The sequence below is a fragment of the Rattus norvegicus genome, chromosome 5 (assembly GCF_036323735.1).
Source record: "Rattus norvegicus strain BN/NHsdMcwi chromosome 5, GRCr8, whole genome shotgun sequence".
Classification (NCBI taxonomy): domain Eukaryota; kingdom Metazoa; phylum Chordata; class Mammalia; order Rodentia; family Muridae; genus Rattus; species Rattus norvegicus.
Window position 1 is genome coordinate 147,944,430 of NC_086023.1, and position 21,970 is coordinate 147,966,399.

The 21,970-nt window shown below is 46.4% G+C and overlaps 1 protein-coding gene across 7 annotated transcripts in view; it reads right to left on the reverse strand.

Annotated features, from left to right (window-relative positions):
• The window catches only part of Zcchc17 (zinc finger CCHC-type containing 17), a 41,808-nt gene that overhangs the window by 1,641 nt on the left and 18,197 nt on the right, over positions 1-21,970 (reverse strand). For 5 of the 7 annotated variants that reach the window (XM_006238970.4, NM_001395613.1, NM_001109267.2 and 2 more), the window contains 4 exons: positions 18,789-18,889; positions 16,973-17,064; positions 11,404-11,504; positions 9,166-9,311 (listed from right to left, as the gene is read on the reverse strand). In XM_006238970.4, coding sequence (XP_006239032.1) covers positions 9,166-9,311; positions 11,404-11,504; positions 16,973-17,064; positions 18,789-18,869 — 420 coding nt within the window. In that variant the 5' untranslated portion in view covers positions 18,870-18,889. The remainder of the gene's footprint in view (positions 1-9,165; positions 9,312-11,403; positions 11,505-16,972; positions 17,065-18,788; positions 18,890-21,970) is intronic. The other 2 variants (NM_001395614.1, NR_172648.1) reach the window with 2 other exon arrangements.

Genomic DNA, 21,970 nt, shown 5'->3' on the forward strand with positions numbered 1-21,970 from the left:
GTACATCGGGAGCTCCAGACCGGCCAGACTAAAATAAAAAGGCAGCAAAATCCCAAACGCGAGGGAGAACTAAGACACACAGCACTTGTAGACTTCTATCTTATTTGAACCACAGTGAAAGTGTGCTCATGTATACAACATAGACACGCCACTATGCACGCGAGCGTGTGTGTGTGTGTGTGCGCGCGCGAGCACACACACACACACACACACACACACACACACACACACACACCTGTGCAGGTAGTGCCCTTAGACTCCCCTGAGGCTAGAGTTAGTTGTACGTGGTTGTGAGACGCCCAATGTGGGTTCTGGGAACTGAACTTGAATAGCACTTCTCCAGCCCAGTGTTTTTTTTTTTTTTTCTTGTTGTTTTTTAAAAACAAGCAACTAGTCTTTTTCATTTGTTTTTGAGACAAGGTTTCTCTGTGTGGCCTTGGCTGTCCTAGAACTCACGCTATAGACCAGGCTGGCCTAGAATTCAGAGATCTGCCTGCCTCTGCTGGGATTAAAGGTATTTGTTTAAGTACTTGTTGGGCACGGTAGATCTCAGTGAGTTCTTGGCCAGCCTGATATACATAGTGAGTTCCAAGATAACAACAGCTGTGGAAAGAGACTCTGTCTCAAAACAAGTAAGTTTAGATCAGTCCTTTTAATGGTTAAAGTATCAGGAAAAACAAGTATTTTTGGGGGAGGAGTTTTTGAAGCAGGGTCTCATGTAGTTGAGTTGATCCTCCCGCCTAGCTTCCAGAATGCTGGAACTGCATGAGTGTACTACCAAGTCAGCCGTTTGCATTCTTTGGGAGAACGTGTACCCTAGGCTTTTCTCTCTACTGCAATTGTTATATTTATAAGTGAATGTGTGTGTATGTGTGTGTGTGCGCGCACACACACACACATACACACACACACACACACACACACACTCACACACTCTGCACTCCATAGCCCACAAGTGGCAGTTAGAGGACAGCTTTCAAGGGTTGGTTCTCTCCCACCAACTCAGGTCTCAGCTTGAGCAACACCACTGGCCCCTGCGCTATCCTTTTTAGTAAAAAACATCTTCATAAGCAAGTTTACTCTGCAGAGTATGCCATGGGAGGTCCAGAACCCTGGAGGGGTGAGGAGCTGCCACAGAGGATGGGGAACAGTCCTGATCCCCTGGTGGATGCCACTGCGATTCAAACGTGACCCTTCCCCTTAAAAGTAGCCTCCACTGACGTGCTAGCAATGGAAAAATAGCCTCTCTTCCCCCTAATTGGTAATAACTATCATGAGCTGCAAGTGGTTGGTATAAAGGAGCTTCGGAGGGAGCATGATCACGTGACTTTTCCTCACAAAGAAAGGGCAAGAGCTGTGAAAAGAAGCAGAATGTGCCAGAAAGTCTGCAGAGGTAAACAAACATTTCACATCTCTTTTTTCCCACAAGGGGGGAGAGTTCCTACAGTTAGACACCCTACACACAACCATGTCACCAGCGCTAACAGCACAAACCCAGAGTTGGTAGGTTGGTTCCCAGGCTCCTGTGGGGCAACCTGGGTAGTTCTTCACACTGAATAAGCTGCCTCCTTGAATTAAGTACCTACAGTGCCTCAGCAAAGCTCCTAAGAGGAGACTACAGGAGGAGGGCGGGAGAACAGAGCAGAGAAGCTCCTGCAGGCTTTTGTAGCCAGCATCCTGCAAGCCTGTTTGCTTGGGCCATCCACCCTGAGGTGATGGGAGGGAACAGCAAGCCAGGTGTCACGTAGACCCAGGTGTCACGCAGACCCAAGCCTGAGCTCTACTCTGCAGTCTTGGCCAGTCATCTCACCTCACTGAGGTCTAGCGCTTCAGACAGAGAACAGCTAAGAATAGCACCCACAGCACACGCTCTGATGACTCAATGAAACAGTATCCACGGCCTGGAGAAGTGAGAAGCGCTTGTCCCACATTACAGAGGTTGGACTCTGCATGCAGATGACGGGAGGATGTATCTCCCAGGAGCACTGTCCTCCTCACTCTGTACACCAGGTTGGCTCAAATTCAGAGACCCGCCTGCCTCTGCCTTTTGGGCTCTAGGATCAAAGGTATGTGCACCACCACCTGACTCAAACTAAGGTCTTGACAGCTTCTCTAGTGTCTCTCACCTCAGATCTTTCAGGTACAGTCCAATCTTGATGCGGTCGTTATCAGTTCCCTCCCCTGCCATTCATCCAATCTCTCACCTGACTGTCAGCTCTGCCTTCAAATCTACATTAGATCCTGTCTCGTCCTCTCTACCACAGTCATGACAGCACACTCCAGGCATCTTTGTCAACTGGCCTGAAGACAACTGGCCTTGCTTTCTGACCTGCACGTTTTCACATAGTAGCCAGAAAAATTATCTTTTTTAAAAAAGATTTATTTAATATATATGAGTACACTGTAGCTGTCTTCAGACACACCAGAAAAGGGCATCAGATCCCATTACAGATGGTTGTGAGCCACCATGTGGTTGCTAGGATTTGAACTCAGGACCTCTGCAGGAGCAATCAGTGCTCTTAACCACTGAGCCATCTCTCCAGCCCCCGAAAAATTATCTTAAAAGGGAAGACAGAAGCAGGTGGACCTCTGTGAATTCAAGGCCAAGCTGGTCTACACAGTAAGTTCTGGGTCAGCCATCACTACACAGTGAGACTATCAGGTCATGTCCTTGCACTGCTGAAAAGCTCTATTTAGAAAATGAATTTCCTACAACCAGCAGCCAGCCCTCTGTAGTGTCTAGGCCTCCTTGTCAGCCACTCACTCTGTACTACCTATACAGCCTCCACATTCTCCTGATGAGTGCCAAGCTCACTCCCAGCACCCAGCTACTTCAATGCTGCAGATAACATTCTGATCCAAATAATCCTCTCTTATTTTATTTTATTTTTTTGAGACAAGGCCTTGCTATGCAGCCCAGATAGGCCTTGACCTTGGAGTCCCCCAGCCACAGCCTCTCATGCTGGGACTACAGCATCGCACGTGGTTTCAGATGATAGTCTCTAAGAGTACCACCCTATCTACAATGGCAATAAAGGGCGGGCTGGGCTGTGGCCCAGTGGCAGAGCACGGGCCTACCATGCACAAGGTGCTGGGACCAGTGCCACATAGTAAACATCCCAGAGCTCTTTCTCCATGGCACTTGCCCTATCTGGTGTATTAAGGTCTCACTGTGTTTGCTTACATCTCTTCCATTAGACCACAATGCGACAACAGCAGGCCATTTCCTCATTGTGCCCCTCAGTGACTGGAACAGAAGCTCACTCGTGCATGAAGCTGAAGTACAGTGTGTGTGGAGAGAATGGCGGGAGATGACATCATACTGCAGAAGTGGATTAGTGTACCTGGGTGTACGCTCAGTATCTGGTAGATACAGACAGCAAGGCCAGGTGCTTACGGTCATCCTCCACTACACAGGGAGCTGGAGGCCAGACCACGTCCCAAAGTAGGAGTGGGTAGGGGAGGCAGGAGGATGGCTCGGCAGGATGAGCACTTACTGTACAAACCTGGTGACCCGAGTTCATCCCCAGAACCCACAGAAGAGGAAGGAGAGAGCCAACTCTACGACGTTGTCCTCTGACCTCTGACCCCTGACACAGGCTGTGGCACATGCATGCCGTCAAACACACCATAACACTGAAATAATTAACGTGTTTTTTTAAAAAGCTGAAGCACCGAGGCTTCTGAGCAGACTTTGCCGGCATCTCCTGTCTTACAGGCTTAGTATTAAATATGTTCTTCTACCTGAATACGGAAGGAAGACACTGAAGTGACTTGAGAAATGGGTGAGGTTCAGCAGCCTCCACGTGGACTTTCCAGCTGTAGTCCTGAGCCACTTGACTACACTTCACTTCCTGTCCTTTGAAGGTCATGAGAGCCAGTGGCCTCCTTGGATGTGTTTCCTTTATTGCCCTGCATACCTTAGCTGATTATCTCTCTCGCCTTAAGCAACTAACTGATTGAATGAAGTGATCTTACGCCCTCTGAGAAGCCGTCCACAAATGACTACCACCTACAGCCACTCCCGTTGCCACTCCTGTTGACAGTGTGGACCAAACGTTCTTCAGATAAACTGCTCCGTTCTTTCTGCACATGGCCCCAGAACCACGAGTCCTGGAGTAGTGTACAAGCCCACACATGGACTCCTCAAGTCCATTTCTTACTGGAAAGGTAGCCCATCCCCTAAGAGAACCCAAGGTTTGGAGGGGCTGTGACAGTGACACTCAGGTGAGGCAGGATAGCAAATTCCAGGCCAGTCTGGGATACCCAGTCTCCAAGAAGAGGAGAAAAAGGAAAGAGAAAAGGAGATTGAGAGGGTAAAAGGATAGGAGGACTGCTGGAACTTGGGAGACCTGAATCCTGATTTATATGATATATAGAAATAAATCAACACGCAACACCAAGAGATAAAGGCCTCTGGTTACAAAACAAAACCCGGGGCAGGCAAGCTCAATGGGTAAAGGTTCTTGCTTCACCCCTGACGACCTACTCAATAGAAGGAGAGAACAGTCTCCAAATTGTCCTTGGACCTCCACAAGAGCAAGGCGTGATGTCATTCCTCACCAACAAAATGAATAAATAATTCATTTAAAATAAACTGACCAAGCCATTTCTATAATCTCAGCACTCAGGAGGCAGAGGCAGATAGATCTCTGTCAGGCCAACCATGGTTAGAGTGAAACCTTGTCTCAAAAAACAAACAAACAAACAAAAAAACCACACAAACAAAAACCGGCTAGAAGTGATCTTAGTGTCTTGTTATATCAAGTGTCTAAGACTATCCTGACACATGCAAGGCAGGAGCAACATCATTTTCAAGTGCCTGAAATATCCCCTCTCCAGGCACAGCTACAAAGCCAGCAGCACTCAGGCGGCCAGCAGCAGGGTCACCAGTCCAAGGCTAGCCTGGGATACACGTAGTCAGACACTGTCTCAGGAAAGAAGAAACAGAAGAGAAGAGAAGCAAGAGGGAAGGAGGGAAGAAGGAAGGGGGAAGGAAGAGGAGAACGAGGAAGATGAAGAGGAGGGAGAAGAGGAAGAAGAAGGAGAAGAGGGGGAGGGAGAGGAGGAAGAGAGGGGAAAGCTTTTGGCAGGCCCACATTCCTGACTGAATGTAAGACAGACAACAGGATAAAGCCATATAGCTTCTCTCCTAGGGGCAGAAACAGGAAATGTGGTGGTATGTGTGTGTTTTGTCAGAGAGCTCATAAGAGAGATTACATGGGGGCTGGAGAATTAGCTCATTGGTTAAGGGTACTAGCAACTCTAGTAGAGGACCTAGGTTCAATTCCCGCCACACACAGCAAGCAGCTCACAACCGACTCCCCTCTGGCATCTGCTGGCATCAGGTGTACACACAGTGCACAGACAAACATGCAGGCCCAATACCACAGACATTAAATAATAACAACCAAACCCCAAGAGACTGCAGTATGGCACTGTGTTTAAGAGTGTTGGAGCTAGGGGTTGGGGATTTAGCTCAGTGGTAGAGCGCTTGCTTAGGAAGCGCAAGGCCCTGGGTTCGGTCCCCAGCTCCGAAAAAAAGAACCAAAAAACAAAAACAAAACAAAACAAAACAAAACAAAAACCCAAAAAACAAAGAGTGTTGGAGCTAGGCGCTGTGGTGAATGACGTGGAGGCAGGAGGGCCAGTTGAAGGTCAGCTTGAACTGCATAAGGAGTTTGAACTCGGTCTGAGCTGCACGAGACCATGTCTCCTAAAACTGAGAATGAATTAGGGATGAACTTGTTATCACCTTCTATTCTGAGGGGTGGGCGTTTCCCCGGAGGGAGCACTGCCAGAGACCACAATAATCCCACTCTGCAAACCAAAGAACTGCAGTTGGTTCAAACTTACACAGCCAGCCACAGCGCCCAAGGACCTCAACCGAGGCTTGAAAGACTCAACCCAAAGTCTCAGGTACTAGGGAGAGCCCAGGTCAGGGACATGGAGAGAATACAAGTCAGTGACTTTCATGCTACGGGGCTAAGTCGTCCATCAGTATAATGCACCCTTTCCCTTACCTACACAATGGCAAATCCAATTGGGAGGGTGCTCCTGAGTGAAAAGATCATGTCAGAGCCTTCACTCCGAGAGCTTGCAAGCTCGACACAAAAGGACCACTTAACAAATTTCAAAAGCTGAGTATGGGGGCTCAGCTGCAATCCCAGCACTTAGCACGCTGAGGCCAGGGAACCACTGAAAGCTTAAAGCCAGCCGGGCTGCAGAGTGAAAATCAATCTTTTCTTTTAAAAGATGTATCTATTTATTCTACATATGTGAGCACACTGTCACTGTCTTCAGACACACCAGAAGAGGGCACCAGAGCTCACTACAGGTGGTTGTGAGCCACCATGTGGTTGCTGGGAATTGAACTCAGGACCTCTGGAAGAGCAGTCAGTGCTCTTAACCCCTGAGCCATCTCTCCAGCCTGAAAATCAATCTTAAAAAACACCAAAAAAGCTGGGTGTGGAGGTGCACACCCGTGATCCCAGCACTTAGGAGGGATCTCTGGTGAGTTTGAGGACAGCCTGGTCTACAAATGAGTTCCAAAGCAAACTAGGACTACACAGTGAGAGAACCCGCTCTCCCTACCTCTGAACAGGAACCACACAGAACAAAACAAAACAGAACTCAATAACCAATCACAGAAACATCCTGCAAGTTACGGAAACAACTATTGGCGGACCGAACTATAGCACAGTTCTTTACATCTCTGCACGGAACATCACCCATCACAGCCACCGTCTGTACACAACACAACCTGCTTATGACTCACTAAGCTCTAAGCAGTAAAAGGACAACTCCAGGGACAGAAGCTCCCGCAAACTCATGGGAGCAGGCAAGGGCATCCGGGAAGACGGTTTGATAAAATCTATCTAGAATCTTAACCGTCCTTATCTACCTACCTACCTACCTACCTACCTACCTACCTACCTACCTACCTACCTACCTATCTATCTATCTATTTTATTTAGTGTGAGTTGTTTTGCCTACATGTGGGCAGCCTGGTGCCCATGAAGGTTAGAAGGAGGCATCGAACCCCCTGGAACTGGAGTTGTGAATGGTTGTGAACCACCATGTGGGTGCTGGGAATTGAACCCAGGTCCTCTGTAATAGCAACAAGTGCTCTTAACCACAGAGCCATCTCTCCAACCCCAAAAGCCCTCAAGTCTTCAATATCTTTCTGTTGCTGTTGTTTTCTTTTGTTCCCTTTAGTTTCCCTTTGAGACAAGGTCTCTCTATGTAGACTGGCTGTTCTCTAACTCATGGCCCACCAGGCTTTTTTTCTAAAACAGAGAGATAGTCTGCAGCCCCAAAATGCCTGGAGCTCACTCTGCATCCTATGCTGCCCCGCCCTGTGGCCATCCACTCTCCTCTGCCTCCTGAGTGCTGAGATTACCCGTGTGAGCAATCAGCCTGGCTCCCTTGACTCAGCAAATTTTTTTTTTAAAGCTTTATTCTTGCTGTTTTTCTAAAGACTGTGTTTAATGTATCTATGTATGTCTGTGAGTTAGGGCAGAGGCCAGAGCTGTCAGACTCCTCTGGGGTCAGAGATACAGGCGGTTGGAGCAGACAGAGGACACGAGAGCTGGAAACTGAACTTGGGTGCTCTGGGTCCAAGCTCTTATCCAATGACTCATCTCTCCAGACCCCTCCCTCTTCTGAGAAGATCAATTTATTTCTATTTCATGTATGGGTCTCTGCTTGCACGTACATGCATGCAGTGCCCTTGGAGGCCAGAAGAGGGTGTCGGATCCCCTACAACTGGAGTTCCGGGTGGTCGTTAGCCACCATGGGTACTGGCAGCTGAAGCCATGTGCTCTGCAGGGCAGCCAGTGCCCTGCACTACTGAGCCTCAACTCAGTAAGCTTAACCCAGGAACATACGTGAGGAGGCATAGCCTGGAGGTGAAGATAAGTATCTAATAACAATGAAATAAATTAATGACTATATCTAAGCACAGAGGCGTAATTAGGAAGAGGATCAAGAGTTTAGGGCATCCTTGGCTATCTAGCAAGTTGGAGCCAGTCTGAGCTACAAGAGAACCTGTCTCACAAATAACCCAATCAATCAATCAATCAATCAATCAATGCTCATAGTCATAGCATAAAACTTTATGTGGCTTTTTTGTTTGCTTGTCTTTTTGTTTTAATTTTTAAAGAAAGATAGAGTTATTTGTTTGTTTATCTATCTATTTATTTATTTAATATATGTGAGTACCCCGTAGCTGTCTTCAGACACAGCAGAAGAGGGCATCAGATCCCATTACAGATGGTTGTGAGCCACCATGTGGTTGCTGGGATTTGAACTCAGGACCTCTGGAAGAGCAGTCAGTGCTCTTAACCGCTGAGCCATCTCTCCAGACCCCTTGTTTTGCTTTTTAAGACAAGATAGCCTTGGCTGGCCTGGAACTCTTGGGATCTCTTTTACATGGCTTTTTTTTTTTTCTTTTTTCTTTTTTTCGGAGCTGGGGACCACCCAGGGCCTTGCATTTGCTAGGCAAGCACTCTACCACTGAGCTAAATTCCCAACCCCTATTACATAGCTTTTAACATCAAGCTCTTAAAGACCACTTAAGAGTACTTAACAAGGGGCTGGAGGGGTTGGGGATTTAGCTCAGTGGTAGAGCGCTTGCCTAGGAAGCGCAAGGCCCTGGGTTCGGTCCCCAGCTCCGAAAAAAAGAACCAAAAAAAAAAAAAAAAAAAACAAAACAAAAAAAAAAAAAAAAAAAACAAGGGGCTGGAGAGATGGCTGAGTGGTTAAGAGCATTGACTGCTCTTCCAGAGGTCCTGAGTTCAATTCCCAGCACCCACATGGAGACTCACAAATATCAGCAATGGGATATAACCCCCTCTTCTGGTGTCCATGAAGACAGAGCACTCATATACAAAAATAAATAAATCTTAAAACCATAAGAAAAGTGAAAAAGTACAAACCAAACTACACCTACAGTGACTGTGCTTTTGTACTCTATGCATTTGTATAACCATCTACTTACGCCATAGGCCAGGAGAAAGATCAGAATGTGCCAAAACTGCCAATACAATTCTCTCTGAAAAAATTATGAGGGCTTGCTTTCACACTTTTCTCTACTTCTAAATGCTTACGAAAAGCATTAGAGACCTACAAAACTGAGACACACAGCAGCAAGCCAGCCCTTACCTTCTTTCTCTTCCTGGAAGAATTCTTTGTGGGATCAGGTTTCTCAAGGCCTTCTGCCTTTGCTTCCTCTTTTTCCTCTTCCTCTTCAGGGACCAGAGAATACTTGGTTCCGCCTGGCTGCATGAAGCAGTCCTTTGCAAAGTGGCCTGTGGAAAAGAACACAGGTCAGAGAGGGAAGAGGCACTCCCCTCTGAAGGCGATGCTTCCTGGGGGCTCAAACATTGCTTGCTGAGTTTATCTGGGGCAGTGTTTCTGCCACCTCAAGGTGGCAATGCTCACTCAACCGGAGCCAGGCGAGCAGCTGGAGTTAAGAGCTGTGAGAGTCTCGGGTGCAGCTTTGGAAGTGGCAGAAGGTACAAGCAAGCAGAGCAAGGCGGCTTATGCTGCCCTCCCTCTCCCTTAGCAATGGGGCTTATTAATGTTTAAAGATCTATTTTGAAACTCGTTCCTGACAATGAAGGGCTGCTCCAGAGAGCAGAATGCTTAAGAGAGGGAACAGAGCAGCAGGGCAAATCCTAAAGGAAGAGAGCTGGCGATACGTGGACACTCACATCCAAGCCAGCACAGAGACAGGCACAGACACCTAGGGTGCCTAAGAATTCACAGACCACAACCCAGCCTCAGGTACCGAGACCTAGAGTTAAGCAGCTCAGGGTCACACAGCAGCAAAGCCAACAGTTAGCTCAGGCTGGATGTCTCCCTGCCTTGGGCTGCTTTTGATGCACCAAAGCCAACCACCTTCAACCTGACCTTTGCTGGGTCAAATTCTACTTCTTCTTGTTCTTCTTGCTCTGTGGAGCAACAGGTGGATACAAGTAAGGTGCTCCACTGAGCTGTGGGATTAAGGAGGGTCCCTTTTTTGTTGTCTTTGAAGAAGAGCTGGGGTTTTTTTTTTTAATTATGCATGTATATACATGCATACACATGTGTGGGTATGTGCATACGGGCGCAGGTGCCCAAGGAGACCAGAAGCGGGCATCTGAGTCCCTGGAGCTACAGGAAGGTCTACACAGCTCATTTCAAGAGGAGGAAAGAAGTTCATGAGGAACTACAGAGCTAAGGGTAATGTTTGTACCCTGAGCCCACAAGTTAGATGGGGTCTGGAAAGGGGACACGGCAGCTTTCTAAATATCAGGAATGCCGCCACCATCTCCTCAAGGGGATGGCTTCCCTCACTGCTACATTCTCCTCCTCTTTTCATTAATAAAAGTAGGGGCTTATAAAACCCCACAAACGCAGGGCTGGAGAGATGGCTCAGCAGTTAAGAGCTCTGGCTACTCTTCCAGGGGACCCAGATTCTATTCCCAGCACCAACATGGCAGCTCACAACTGTCTGTAACTTCAGGTGCAGCAGATCCAATATCCTCACACAGACATGCATGCATGTAAAAACAGCAATGCACATTTAAAAAAGACCCTCATAAGGGGTTGGGGATTTAGCTCAGTGGTAGAGCGTTTGCCTAGCAAGCGCAAGGCCCTGGGTTCGGTCCCCAACTCCGAAAAAAAAGGAAAAAAAAAAAAAGACCCTCATCAATTCAACCAGAACACAGATCTGCTGCCATCACTGCCAAAAATGGACAAAGCAACTCTGACCCTCTTCTCTCCATGGCTCCTTTCTCCCTCTCTTCCCTCACCACTCCCCCATGTTCCTGGCCGGCCTCTTCTTTTCTCTCTCTCTCCACTCTTTCTTTGCCTCTACTCCCTTCTCAACTCCCCTTCCCATGCCCCTAAATAAACTCTATTCCACACTAAAAATGAATAAATTAGTAAAACTGAACAAAGCATGACAGATGGAAACTCGGGATGGGAGGTGACAAATTGAGGTCACTTTGCAAACGAGAAGATGGCAATCTCTCTCATTATAGCTCCAAGAGGGGAAGTCACGCTGAAAAGCTTTTAATATTTGAGTAAGACTAGAAGAAACCTAAGGAAATAGAGCCAAAAGCAAGTGGCAATCCTCTATCTCTGTTACAAAAAGGGCACTCACTCTCTTAAGAATTCTGAACTTAATTCTGAGCTAAAGAGGAGGAAGAAAGGGTCTAATTTAGATCCGTAGGGAATCTCAAGGCACTTCATTCTACAGAAGAGCAACCATGCTTGGAGACAAGTGTGTCGGAGGACCCTGTGAGTGAGTGCAGCCAGCAGCTGCCTGAAGAAGGCACGAGCTACACTAACCCAGTCTCCTTCAGCCAGCAGAGCGTCCTCAAGGAGAGGAGAGAGAAAGGTTGGCTTCCCTACCTTTGCAGCCACACTTCTTGCAGGTCGTGTTCAGGACGGCCTCAAGGGTGATCTTCTGCCCAGTGTAGTCCTGGAAGGATCGCCTGCGCCTCTCTTCTTGCCTGTAATGAAAGACATCCTGACCACTGGTGCTTTGCAGAGAAGTGGTCAGATAGATTACAGCGCGCTACTGTGCGCTGGTTTTGTTTTGTTTTTGAACAAGAAAAAGGAAAAGAGAAGTGTTGGACAGAACGAGACAATGGAACAGCTCCCTCTTTTACTTTTCTCATTTAGAATGAGGCTTTGAATGAACATTATGAATGAGACCAGCTTTCCTTGCAATAATACACAGGGAAGATATTTGAAAGTATAATTGCCAGGCAGTGGTGGCGCGCACCTTTAATCCTAGCACTCTGGAGGGAGAGGCAGGTGAATCTCTAAATTCAAGGCCAGCCTGGGCTACAGGGTGAGTTCCAGGACAGCCAGGAACACAGAGAAACCCTGTCTCCAGAAAAAAGAAAGGAAAGAGAGAAAGACACAAGACACAAGACACAAAAAGAGAGAGAGAGAATAATTTCTCACCATGGGAAAACACCCTACAGACCCTATCAGATCACTCGAGGATTTAAAAGACCTTTACAGGATTTCTACAAACCAAGGCTGAGCTCCTGGGAGACCTTGGTTTTGGGGCTTTCAGTTGGTTTCTCCACTCCTTTTCCAGCTCCCTCTTCATTTTCCCTAGGACCTGGTAAAGAGCTAATTCTACCTTTCATAGGAGCCGAGTGCCTCTCCTTAGACAGATCCGCTCTGTAATGCCCCTCCCCCCGCCTCCACAATGCAAGTTCCAAGGCTCCCTTCCCTCTTCCAAGGCCTCTCCCCCAGCTCCTGGGCCACTGTTGCCACAGTTACAGTTGTTTACATTCCTATCACACTGTTAGTGAGCATGAGCTCCTATAGAAAAGGCACACACACTTACAGTAAGCATACAGCTCGTCTAGTTTCTAGTATGAACTTTCCCTCCCATATAGCCAACACCGGGACTGATAACAGCAGAAATCTCATGCTTGTTCCTAGTTCGGCGTATTCCCAGAGTGACCACCATTCTAGCTTCCAAAAGCATAAAATCACTTTTCCTTTTACAGTAGCTGGCGGTGCATCGGTTATGTGATACAGCCCTATAATCCCGGACTGGGGAGGTTAAGGAGGAGTTTCATAAGGTCAAGACCAGCCTGAGCAATTTAGCAAGGAGCCATCTTAAAATAAAAGTACTAAAGTACCTGGGATGTTATGTTAACTTGGGGTTAAGAATAGATATCTAACACACAAAAATCCCCAGTTTCAAACCAAAAGGTACATACACACACAGAGACACACAGAGACACACAGACACACACATACACACACAGATACACACACTCATAGATACACACACACATACACACACACAGACACACACACAGAGACAGACAGACACACAGACACACACACACACAGATACACACACTCATAGATACACACACACATACACACACACAGACACACACACAGAGACAGACAGACACACAGTTACACACACACTCATAGACACACACACACACACACACACACACACACACGCGATACTTCCTGTATAATTTTGTTGTTTGTGAAACTCATCTGCATCGCTGTCTATAGTTGTGAGTCATTATTCTCATTGGTATATGATATTATTTTGCTGATGGCAAAGACAGGCTGACTTTGACCTCACAGAATCCCATGTACCTCTGCTAGAACTGAAGGCACATGCCACCATGTCAGAGCAAAATACGGTTACTAAACATTTTTAAGTGTGGATATGACTACAGAATTACTGACCCACCCCATCTAACACCCATCAATGAACTGCTGGAGTGCATGAAGGCACTGATTCTACAGATCCAAAACTACAGGTTCTCCATGACACAGGGCGCCAACAGCACATCCGAGAGGAGTCCCAGGGATCCAGTGTTGACAAGGCAGCAGAAGCCAGAGGCCTCCAATGAGGCCAAACAATCACTACAAAGAACACTGCAAGGAAGAAGTGTGGGCAAAGGGTGACACACTACAGCTTCCAGAACAAGGTTTCTTTTTTCCTTTCTGTTGCGGAGGAAATTGCAAGAGTGGAGGGTGGGTACAAGGGGCTAGGGCAGACCAGTGGGACTGGGGTGCATGATGTGAAATTCACAAAGAACCAAGAAAAAGTGAAAAAGCTAAATTTCATGGGGCTAGAGAGATGGCTCAGAGGATAAGAGCATGTGCTGTTCTTCCAAAGGACTGAGGTTCGAATCCCAACACCCAAACAACTCACAGCCATCTCTAACTTTAATTCCAAGGGATCAGACACCCTCTACTGGACTTCGAGGGCACTACACACACGTGGTGCATACATACATGCAGACAAAACACCTACACTGATCTAAAAAAAGAAAAGAAAACCGAAAAAGAACTAGATCTCCCTTGTTTGTACACCGGAAACACTGGGCTTGAGCTGGGCTTCCTCCATGCAAGGCAAATGCGGCACCGCCCCCCAGCCTCCTCTTCGCTTTGCATTTTGAGACAAGGTGCTCACTAAGCTGCTGCCCCATCAAACCTAGTTCTGAAATTTTACTTAATTTTCATTAATTTACATTTAAACGGCCCCATGTTTATTCGTAGCTACCCAAGTGGATACTGCAGACAAGCATATAATTTAAGTTCTGAAAATGTCTGCACGAATGTCTGGCCTTTGCCCTAGAAGAATCTAAGTGCACAAAGAGTCAATTTTCTGGTATGAATTAAAGAACTGGGCCCTTTCACACCACAGTAGTCTGAATAACAAAAGCCAAGACAGGCATCTGAGAACACAGGGCTTCAGGTGTCCTTGTTTGAAGAGGCCTGGGCTGCAGCCGGATGAAGAACATCCTCCTTCTAATCCCACTCTGGGATTTAACACGCTACATGTCCAATCAGACCTCCCACGGCACAAGTGTCATGGGCCAGCTCACCCCCCATCCCCCTGCCACTGTGCCAGTTAGACAGCATCACAGCTCACCTCACCAGTACCTGAGACACAGAGGCAGGAGGATCTCTGAGTTCAAAGCTAGCCTGCTCTACAAAGCGAGTTCTAGGACAGCCAGGGCTATACAGAAACACACTATCTCTAAAAAAATAAATAAATAAAATAAAATAAAATAAAATAAAAATCTGCTCAAGATCATACAGTAGTCTGAGAAGAACTAAGTCTGGATTGATGTCTAATTCTAGCGTCTGCGACCCTTCCATTCCAGGCTGCTTTCCTGGATGTGCCCACAGTATATACAAGCTTAGCCCCTTGGCTCCTACTAGAAAATCTCTTTACAGAGACACAGTCTGCAAACAGAAAGCCTTTTCCTTCTTATCCTTCTTTCTGTCCTCTTACTTGTTCTATGGTTTACCATTGTAAGGTTAGCTTTGAGAAATCCACAACTTTTTTAAGTGAGTCTGCAGAGCACGGGATTCTTCCGAGAAAAGGTAAGTTTGTTACAATGTAATCAGCAAATGCCAGGCTTTCCCATTTCTGAGCTGAGCTATGAAAGATTACCACTGTAACTGAAGTGTTTTACAAATACGCAGACCCACGAGCACATCATTATTTAGCAACTAAACTACAAAACTATGGAAGGCTAAGTCCCATGCAGTGGCTAGAGGTACCCTGTGCTGAGCAGGATCTGTACTTTAACCCTGGTCCTGCACAAGAGTATCTGACCGCACTATTTGCTACACAGTCACGGATTACTTATCTCCAGCTACACAGTAGGAATATGAAGTGACACAGAAGGCCACACTTACCTTACAGGCTACTGTGTGCATCACAGGCTTGAGGTCCACCTGCCTTATGTCCAGTACACACACCTTTCCCATGAGCACTACCTCCCTACTTTTCAGATAAAATTCCTTCACAGCTGAAGCAATTTCTCTCAGGATGAGAAATATGAGGGCTTCAAATTGTTCTCTGCAGTGAAGATCTCATTCAAATTATATTCATTACTCTTTCTGTTTGTGTTCCCAAGCCAGGATCTCACTGTGTAGCTCAGGCTAGCCTTTAACTACATATCCTCTTGCCTTAGTCCACCAAATACTCAGATTATAGGAATGTGTCACCATCTCTGGTTATTTCTTAATCAATAATATCACTGCCAGAGAGGAAGAACAAGATGCTTAACACCAAAATCAACAAATAATAATGTGGTTTACTTAAAGATAAATGTGTGATTTCGTTAACTTGCTTGAAACACTAGAAAGTTACTAAGCCCCTCAAGGGTTGGGAGTAGATGTACAGCTTTACAGCACTGGGTCTCTCCGTCCACCTTTGTGTGGGGTTCAGAGACTGAACTCAGATTGGCAGGTTTCCTCAGCAAAGGCCTTTCCCTGGTGAGCCTCCCCCAGCGAGGGCTCTCAAGGATTAGGCAGATTCTGGCTAGAAATTCAATAAAGAACCAGACACATTGGCTTTTAATGCCAGCAGCTGGGAGGCAGAGGCAGGTCCATCTGGGTCTACACAGTAAGTTTCACAACAGCCAATGCGAATGTTAAGAGACCCTGTCTTGGGGCTGGAGAGATGGCTCAGCGGTTAAGAGCACCCAACTACTCGTCCTGAGTTCAATTCCCAGCAACCACATGGTGGCTCATAACCGTCTGTAAAGAGATCCGATGCCCTCTTCTGGTGTGTCTGAAGACAGCTGCAGTGTACTTATATATAATAAATGAATAAATCTTTAAAAGAGAGAGACCCTGTCTTAATGACAACAACGGCAACAATAACAAATCACTGAAGGGACAAGGTAATGTCAGTGTCCCTGGAATCGGAATATTCCCTCCAGGGTACACAGAGAGACACTCTCCAAAAACACACACCTTTTCCCATGAAACAAAACACAAGCATTTGCCATACAGGTCTGAGGAGCTGAGGTCTACCCCTGAGACCTGAACGGGAGCAGGAAAAGAACTGTTTCCACAAGTTGTCCCCACATATGGTGCCTCCAATAAAGAAATGAATGGTTTTTTATTTTTTATTTTTAAATGAAATACAGGATTTGAGTCAGATAGCAAGCTTCCTGGATCTCCAGACTCCACCCTTAGATCAAGGGACAACCTTCCACTCTGAAGTAGAAGGCGCTATGTTCAAAGATGTGGGAACCTAATACCACCGTCTCTACCTTTCCTCAGAGCCAATGTAGAAGCCTCTCAGGAGAGGCAGTGGCCGCACCTCATGAGCTGTTGACAGACAGGGTGGAGACAAGAAAGAGGAGACAGAGAACAAAACTGCTGAAAAGACACCCCGATGCCAGATCCCTGTGTGAGCCGCTCCTCTCCAGCTCCACACAGCAGGCTGCGTGGGTGGCATCCAGAAATCCAGCATGTGGGAATGGAAGGTAAGACACTGAGATGTGAGGCCACCCAGGCTATACAGAGAGGCCCTGCCTAAAAACTCTCAAGGAACACGGTCCCACCTATAAAGCCTGAGGACATCTGCCCTGCAGCGGCAGCAGCCCAGCCTATTCTAGCTTACTGCCGTCTGGACTTGTGGGTTTCAGCTCTCCAACCCTTTACCTACTCAATGATAACGTTGTTGGGGTCGAGGTCTTTCCCAGTTCCTTGGTTGACAACTTTCATGGACAGAGACACTTTTATTCTATCATTTTTCATCTGAAAAAGACAAAAAAAGAGTCACCAAAATCTCTGTGTGTGTGTGTGTGTGTGTGTGTGTGTGTGTGTGTGTGTGTGTGTGTGTGTGTGTGTGTAAGGGAGTATTCATGTCAGTGCATGTGTGTTCAGAAGCCAAAGGCTACCCTGGATCATTCCTCTGGAACCCCTACATTGTTCTTTGAGAACTAGAAGCCCTCCTCTGCCCCCCCATTCAGCCAGGGACCAGCAAGTCCCTGGGGTCCTCTCTGCACCTTCTCAGCACTGGGGTTACAGGAGCACACCACTACACCTAGCCTTCAACTCAGGTGGTGGTGTAAGTGAACTCAGGTCTTCATGCTTGCACGGCAAGCATATACCAGCCGATCTATGTTCCCAAGCCTCCAAAGCCCTTGAATACCTGACCACTGATCTGTAACACCTCAGAGTCCAACTTGTAAATATCAGAGCAAACACTAACCTTAAATTGACTAAGAACAGGGGTTGGGGTCGGGTGGGGGGTATATAAGAAGTAAAAAGGGCAGATGTAATTAATGGCTGAAGAGATATAGGAAATGATCTTCATCCATTCCTATCCTGGAGGTAAAACAGAGGACAGGGGCCAGCGAGATGGCTCAGTGGGTGAAGGTGTGTGCTGCCAAGCCTGACAACATGAGTTCAATCCCCGAGTTCACAGGGTGCAGGGAGAAAAGAGACTCCAGCAAGCTGTACTCTGGTCTCCAAACACAGTGTGACCTGCATGTGGGGCTAGGCAGACAGACAGAAGACATACACACTTTCCTGCCTCAGCCTCCTGGATGCTGAAGTAACCATACCATACTCAGCCCTGGCTCTGTCTTAGAGCTTCAGACCCTAACACGTCAAAGCTGTCAACTGTTTTCAGCTTCCTGGTAGTGTCCCTGGCTTTCTGCCTGCCGTTCCCTGGTTAACCTCAGAAAGCACGCATTCTCGTGCCTGCGCTGCCCATCCACTGTGTGTCCCAAACTCTAGGAGAAATGTGTGTCCTTTTCCCTCAGGCCCAAGATGAAGTGCATGTGGCAAGTGCTGTCTGAAGCTATGCTAAAGAGTAAATCTCCTTTCGCTCTTTTCTGAGCCTCAGGAGGAGAGTTCTATGAACACACACTCCCGCACCACATTTCTATACTTTGCATTATTTCTCCCAAGTCTGCAGGACAGACAACTAGAAGATTCGAACTCAAGACAAATGACTGGGACAAGATTTACAAATAAGGACGTTAGCCAACATGAACATTCACATGCTCACAATCACAGAGTCCCAGTAAAACCTCACCTCGAGGGGCTGGAGAGATGGCTCAGTGGTTAAGAGCACTGACTGCCCTTCCAAAGGTCCTGAGTTCAATTCCCAGCAACCACATGGTGGCTCACAACCATCTGTAATGGAATCTGATGCCCTTTTCCGGTGTCTCTGTGGACAGCTACAGTGTACTTATATATAATAAATAAATAAATCTTTTTTTTTCCCCCGGAGCTGAGGAGTGAGCCCAGGGCCCTGTGCTTGCTAGGCAAGTGCTCTACCACTGAGCTAAATCCCCAACCCCAATAAATCTTTAAAAAACCAAATACCTCACCACCAGCACTCACACACCATCATGGAGTCCCAGTAAAACCTCACCACAAGCACTCACACGCTCACCATCATGGAGTCCCAGTAAAACCTCAGCTTGTTATAAACCTTTCAGACCACATGAAGGTACAGAAAACTTTACCTCTCGGCCAATAAGCTTCACCCACACTTTGTCTCCAACATCTACTATCTCAGAAGGCTTATCCACTCGACAAGACGACATGTGAGTTCGATGGACCAGACCTGAGATGAGAAAGAAAAACACACATTTATACTCTGAGTGCATGGGTAGGAAAGATAGGAGCTAGGGAATACAGGAACATCCTGATGAACATTTTATATAGATTAACACTACAAGCTAAAACAATTTAAGATCACCCTTTAACCTAGTCAACCAACCAACCAACACTTTAAATTTTACTTTATGTGTATAGGTGTTTTGCCTGCAAACATGGTTGTACATCATGTGTGTGGCTACTGCCCAAAGAGGCCAGAAGAGGGTGCTAGACCTCTTGGAACTGGCATTACAGACAGCTGCAAGCTGCCATGTGGGTGCTGGGAATCAAATCTTGGCCCTCTGGAAGCATAGTGAGTGTTCTAAACCACTAAGCTGTCTCTTCAGCCCCAATAAACGCTGGTTCAACAACTCCCTGGCTAGAGAAGAGTTCAGCAGTAGAATGTGCTTAGTTTGTACTAGGCTGGGGGCTCGATTCCTAGCACCAAGGGATAGGAGGAAAAGTAAAAATACGTAATAAAATGACAGCAACCACAAGAATATTGAATTGAGTTTTGTTTTCTGCCCAGGATTGAAACAGAGCCCTGTAAATGCTAGATGGGCATTCTACCACTGAGCTTATACCCCCAACCCCTGAAAAGATTTCTTCTTAACTGTGTGGATATGTGTCTACATGCCAGGAGTGTCTGTGTATCTGTCTTTAAAGAGGCCAGAGGGGGACATCAGAGCCCCAGGAGCTGGAGTTACAGGCAGTGGTGAGCAGCCAACATGGGAGCTGGGAAACAAACTCTGGTCCTCTGCAGGGCAGCAACTGCGCTCAACTGCTGAGCCATCTCTCCAGCCGCACTCATACAGTGTAGATAGAAATACAGTTGGTGGGGTTGGGGATTTAGCTCAGTGGTAGAGCGCTTGCCTAGGAAGCACAAGGTCCCCAGCTCCGAAAAAAAGAACCAAAAAAAAAAAAAAAAAAAAGAAATACAGTTGGTAAAATTCTTTAAAAGCCAAGGCTTCCTTCTGTGGTGTCAATCCTTTATCCTTCTATCCACATGCCAGGCAAATGCTTCTACCTCTGGCCAAGGCATTCATACCTTTGCTAGAAGATTATCTGGAATTGTTCCCAAAGAGAAAACATCAAAAGAGGTAAAACACCCATGGGCAAAAGCATTGGAGGTATTAATATCTATGAATGCTAAAAATGTAAGAACTGTAGCCTGCTGCTGCTGCTGGTGATGGTGGTAGTGACAGCAGCAGCATGCGCCTTTTATCCCAGTACCTAGGAGGGAGAGCAAAGTGGATTCTCTGAGTTCCAGGCCAGCCCATCTACAAAGGGAGATTAGGATTACACAGAGAAACCCTGACTAGAAAATAAAAAAAAACAAAAACAAAAAACTAAGAATTGGGTATATAAAAATGGCTTGGCAGTAAGAGCATTTATTTCCTGGAGAGATGGTTCAGTGGTCGAGAGCACTGGCTGCTCTTCCAGACCCTGGTTCAACTGCCAGCACCCACATGGCAGCTCACAATTGTCTCCAGCTCCAGTGCCAGGGGATCCAACACCCTCGAACAGACATGCATGAGAAACGCATTCTGTGCATCCATGCAATGCACAAAAAGTACAATTAAAAGAGAGAGCACGTGATCTTGCAAAGGTGGGTTTGAGTCCCAGTACCCACACGCTGGCTCACAAACACTAACTCCAGTTCCTAGGAGACCCATGCTTTCTCCTGACTTCTGAAGGCACCAGATATGTACATGTTCTCCATACATGCAGGCAAAAGACTTACTTGAATAAAATAAAACAATAAATAAATATAAGAAAAATTGTACACAGTGGTTAATACATGTTAGTCCAATACTTGAAAATTTAAGATAGGAGGATCACAAATTTGAGGCTAGCCTGGTCTACATAATGAATCCAAGACAGCCTGGGTTAGAGACTGAAACCCAATTTCAAAATGAAGTGAACAACACATTCCAAATTCACTTAATAGCTAATAATTGGGAAACATTTTGGCAAACAATGGTAAATCTGTCAAGTAGAAAAGAAGGCAACCATTTAAATTAGTTACAGAAAATAATTACAGTTGATGTTAAGTGAAAAAAAAATACAAAAAGTACTTTTTAAAAACCGGTCTCACTATGTAGCCTTGGCTACAGGTCTCAGCTACAGGTCTGTGCCACATACCTGGCAAAGTACTTTCAACAGTAAACTGACAAAGTGTTTACAAGACAATAACCAATACTGGTGAGAATAGAAAAATAAGGAACATTATTAAGTTAGAACTAACTTTCAGAAGTTATTTAACAATAACTATCAAAACCGAGGAGTCTGGGGCAGGGAGAGAAGGTAGCACAGGCATACACTTGCCTAAATGTATGTCCTGAGTTTGATCTCCAGCACCACAAAAATAAAGTTTAAATCTTAAAAAAAGTATTAACTGTGGCTGGGCATAGAGGTACACAGCTCTTGGGAGGTAGAAGCAAGTGGATCTCTGTCGGTTCAAGGTCTACATAGTGAGTTCCAGGTCTGCCTAGGTTATAGAGAGAGACTTGTCTCAAAACATGAAGCACACTGGGCAGTGGCACTCAGGAGGCAGAAGCAGGCAGAGCTCTGAGTTCAAGGCCAGCCTGGTCTACAGAGTGAGTTCCAGGACAGTCAGGGCTACACAGAAAAACCCTGTCTTGAAAAACCAGAACAACAATAGCAGCAATGATAACAACCCCACAACACAAAAACAACTAACACGCTCTTAACCACCAAGCCCCTTAAATAATTTTAAAATACCCCCTTCCTGACTGTTGAAGGTGAATTCCTTCAGAGAACAACCTTCTTTCTATATCCCAAGGAAATCCCCTGCAGTGGGCACAGGACAGAGTCTAGTCAATCAAGGAACTCCACCCTCCTGACCACAGACATTGGCTGTTTGGTGGAGACACAAGGAACCACTTAGCCAATCAATCATCCATCTCAAAAACACAGCTACCAACTACAAACTGCTGTAAACACACAGCCTGACCAGTAGGTGTCAGGAGTCTGCCAGGGAAAAGGAAAGAGCAGATGAAGTCTAGAGGCATAAACTGGGCTAAAT